Source organism: Lepidochelys kempii, chromosome 17, assembly GCF_965140285.1.
Source record: "Lepidochelys kempii isolate rLepKem1 chromosome 17, rLepKem1.hap1, whole genome shotgun sequence".
In the NCBI taxonomy this organism is placed as follows: Eukaryota; Metazoa; Chordata; order Testudines; family Cheloniidae; genus Lepidochelys; species Lepidochelys kempii.
In genome coordinates, this window is record NC_136396.1 from 13,007,671 (window position 1) to 13,011,500 (window position 3,830).

General features: G+C 40.6%; 1 protein-coding gene across 3 annotated transcripts in view; it reads left to right on the forward strand.

Annotated features, from left to right (window-relative positions):
* Positions 1 to 3,830, forward strand: part of GUSB (glucuronidase beta) — a 30,145-nt gene that overhangs the window by 20,639 nt on the left and 5,676 nt on the right. For 2 of the 3 annotated variants that reach the window (XM_073315747.1, XM_073315749.1), the window contains one exon: positions 1,968 to 2,237. In XM_073315747.1, the coding sequence (XP_073171848.1) occupies positions 1,968 to 2,116 (149 nt within the window). In that variant the 3' untranslated portion in view covers positions 2,117 to 2,237. Of the gene's footprint in view, positions 1 to 1,967; positions 2,238 to 3,830 lie in introns of those variants that run through there. The other variant, XM_073315748.2, reaches the window with a different exon arrangement.

The following is a 3,830-nucleotide window of genomic DNA, read 5'->3' on the forward strand; positions in this document are numbered from 1 at the left end:
CACAACCTTGTCACAAAGTTGGATTTGAATGGGATAATCTCTCTACTCTTCCATTACAGCTACTCATTGAAATGTAGCTAGAATTTAGGCCACTTGGCTCTGATGCTTTAGACTCAGTCAAAGTTCATTAAAATGATGACTTAGTAAGAAATGGAAATATTCTATTTTTGCTGTTTCTCTAGAAATGGGTTGTGTTCCAAACAAGCTGGCTCAGTCTAAACTCTTGCATTAAGGCAGGGGAAAAGTGACATTTTTCCATGACCAAGTCAAGTCTCTGGCTAGGACCTCATCACAAAGCAGCATTTCCGATGCTGAATGGTCTCTCTCCTTTGGCTGGGGTGAGTTACAAAGCATCCCACCACTAAGAGAAGTGCTGTAGGAACACCTTCATCACCAGTTTGTGGAGACGGTGCACTACGACAGAATGCAAGTGAAGTCTGCTCATTCCACCCTCTCCTCTTCCCCATCCTCCCAAATGCTCAGCCTCAACTATCTGTTTTTACTTTCTAAATTCTGCTCAAAGTTGCTGTAGGTGTTTCACAAGTAACTCCCATCACTGCACCTACACTGGCAAACTGCATTAATCACACTGCAGGCAGCTTCTCTGGCTGTAGCCCCAGAGGCTCTGCACAGCAGGGCTAGATGCCATGATGGTAAAAGTGATTGATCTTGTATGCTACTGTCTCCACCACCGGTGCATGACCAGTCTCATATGTTCCCAGGGCAGAGCTTAAGCCAGAGTACAGAGAATCTGTTGGAGTTACAAGTGTGACAGAGAGATGGTCAGCAGAAGCAGCGTGAGCACTGTCTTGGGTGGAATTCTGTAGGAATCTGTTCCACGGGTGCTATCTTCAGTGACTTAAGTAAAGAGCATGTGAGATACAAGGCTCTAAAGAGACCAGACAGACATGGGCGTAAAAAAATTAGGAGTAGTGGGGGAAAAGATACCGATTCAAAAGGAATAGTGGAAAGGCAATTAGACAAAGTTTGCAATGGCAAATCACTGCAGCTTTGGGCTCCACTCACACCATGCAGCATGGAGGAACTGGAGGTCACTTGGAGAAGATTTGTTGTTTGGACTGGTATGATTAAAAACTGAACAAAAGACTAGTAAGGTGGACAAAAGGGCATGAACAGCAGGAAAGGAAAGGAAAAGAAAGGAATGCAGGGTAAGGGTATATCTTCACTACCCACCGGATTGGCGGGCAGTGATTGATCCGGCAGGCAGCGATTTAGCATCTAGAGCAGATGCGATAAATCGATCCCTGAGCACTCTCCTGTACTCCAACGCCACGAGAGGCGCAGGCAGAGTCGATGGGGAAGCGGCACCAGTTGACTCACCGTGGTGAAGACACCACGGTAAGTTGATCTAAGTATGTCGATTTCAGCTACATTATTCACATAGCTGAAGTTGCATAACTTAGATTGATCCTCCTCCCTCCCACACCCCCCCCCGTAGACCAGGGCTAAGGGTGAAGAAAGAAGAAAATCTAATTGAGTATCAAAGTAAAGTTTTTCAGTGAGATTTAACTGTAGAAATAGAGCACAAATAGAACCCCCAGCTATTTAAGATAAGACTGGTTATAGACTATTAAGCACCAGCTTAATTAAAATTCATTTAATTAAAGCAACACAGCCCATTCATACACACACTTAAAGCCATTTACAACTCATTTGACAGCTATGAACCTATGTAAGTGCATAGTGGTTTAAGCTAAATCAGTTTTAACGCACCCAGCGTAACAGTAATCATCTTCCATATATAGGAAGGTGGTGACTTAAGTTTCTTCTGTATAACTTGGTTGTGAAAAGCTGCTACTAACATTCTTTCCCTTTGGCTGAGGAGTTAGTCATGTCACGTTGATTACCGCAGGGAAAGAAAGGTGTCTTACTCTGTACACAGATGCTTTATTTTGTGATTCTTCTGTAAAACACCTGCTTTATTTTATGACTTTTTATATCTACAGCAACCAGTCGTGTTTTAGGGAACAAGAAGGGGATCTTTACCCGTCAACGACAACCAAAGGCAGCTGCATTTGTCCTAAGAGACAGATATTGGAAGCTTGCAAATGAATCCAGTTGTCTCCGTCCAACACTGACATATTACAATTTATGAGTGGGTATTAAGCTCAGATGTTTTCATTAAATAATATTTTGCTTAATATTTTACTGAAATCTAATATTACAGAATTAGTGCAGCGTGTTTGAAATAGTACTAAAATAAAAATATTTCCATACCATGGGTTCTATTTAATACACACCACCAGGCAAATTGAAATATATCCATAGAAAATTAGTAATCAATAAGCTGTATGGTTGCAGGTGGTAAAGTGGATACCTAACGTTCTTAATAACTAACGTATTTGAGAGAGGTAGATTGGGAGACATGCATTAGCTCTCCGGATTTTTAACACTGTAGTGTTTTCATACCCTATCCCTGAAAATGGATTTCCGGATAGCTACGTTCTGAAGGAATCACCCTTTCCCCTCTACCCTCTGGTGCCTCAGAATGAGTACTATAATTGATTAGAATTGCTCTGCTATAAGGGTACACAACTAATTCTAGTTAGTATGGAATCTATACTACATTAGGTTGTTTCATTATACCACAGTGGCTTCTACCCTACCATGCCAGTCAGACATAAATAGACATGCTTATGGATAGCAGCTCCAGTTCTTTTAAGTATGAACTTCTCTCCTAGGACTACAAGGATGAGATGCAGCCCCAACTTTCAGCTTGGAGGAGCTTAATTCACATTTGGAGGTCAAACCGTAGTAGTATTCTCAGTAGATAAGTTAACTTTGTCCAAGTCTGACCTGAGCACTATCACTTAACACTGGATTGAAATATAGATACTGTAGCACCCTCAATGTTTTTGGGGTAGACAGATTTGTTGATCTTCTAACAAATTCAGGGTGCCAGCCTTACCTTATTGGCTACAATACAGTCTCAGTGAAGCTAGTATAGTGGAGGTAGTTATAAAAGCTTCTTACACAAAGATTGGTTTCAGAGTAACAGCCGTGTTAGTCTGTATTTGCAAAAAGAAAAGGCGTACTTGTGGCACCTTAGAGACTAACCAATTTATCTGAACATAAGCTTTCGTGAGCTACAGCTCACTTCAGCAGTATGCATCCGATGAAGTGAGCTGTAGCTCACGAAAGCTCATGCTCAAATAAATTGGTTAGTCTCTAAGGTGCCACAAGTCCTCCTTTTCTTTTTACACAAAGATTGTAAGTCTAGTCCTACAGCAGCATCACCTTGCCAGATCCATGTTCCTGAACAGTGGTTGCTTACTAGATTTTGGATAGTAATTGATATGCATTAAACTGCCTGGGTGTCCCCATTTCTGCACACCATCCCCTGACCAGAATGATTAAGAATACCATCACTTATAGTTCTCCTTTATGCAAATATCTCCTTATGGCCTGATGTAAGGGACTTAAATTTCTGCCCATATATAAAGAAAAGAAAACAGTGGCCACTATTTATTGGGTTTGGATGGTATCAGAGTGTTCTTCCACTCTTGAAGCAACACATTAGAAGCCAAGGGCAATTCTAACCACCACATGCAGCAATAAAAAAGGAAAGATACACTCACTACAGAACTCAGAACAATTTTCTTTTAGTTTCCAAAAGAAAACCCAGACTATGAGGATGTCATGTTTACATTACATACTTACTTAAATTTTACAGATTTCCTAATTAACTAAAACTCAGAATATAAAAAAGTTTATCCATGTTAAAAAGCAGTCACTCAAATGTTATCCAGTACTTTACTGAATACCATATTAATCCCATTACCAGCATTTGAAAGTCATTTAAAAACTTG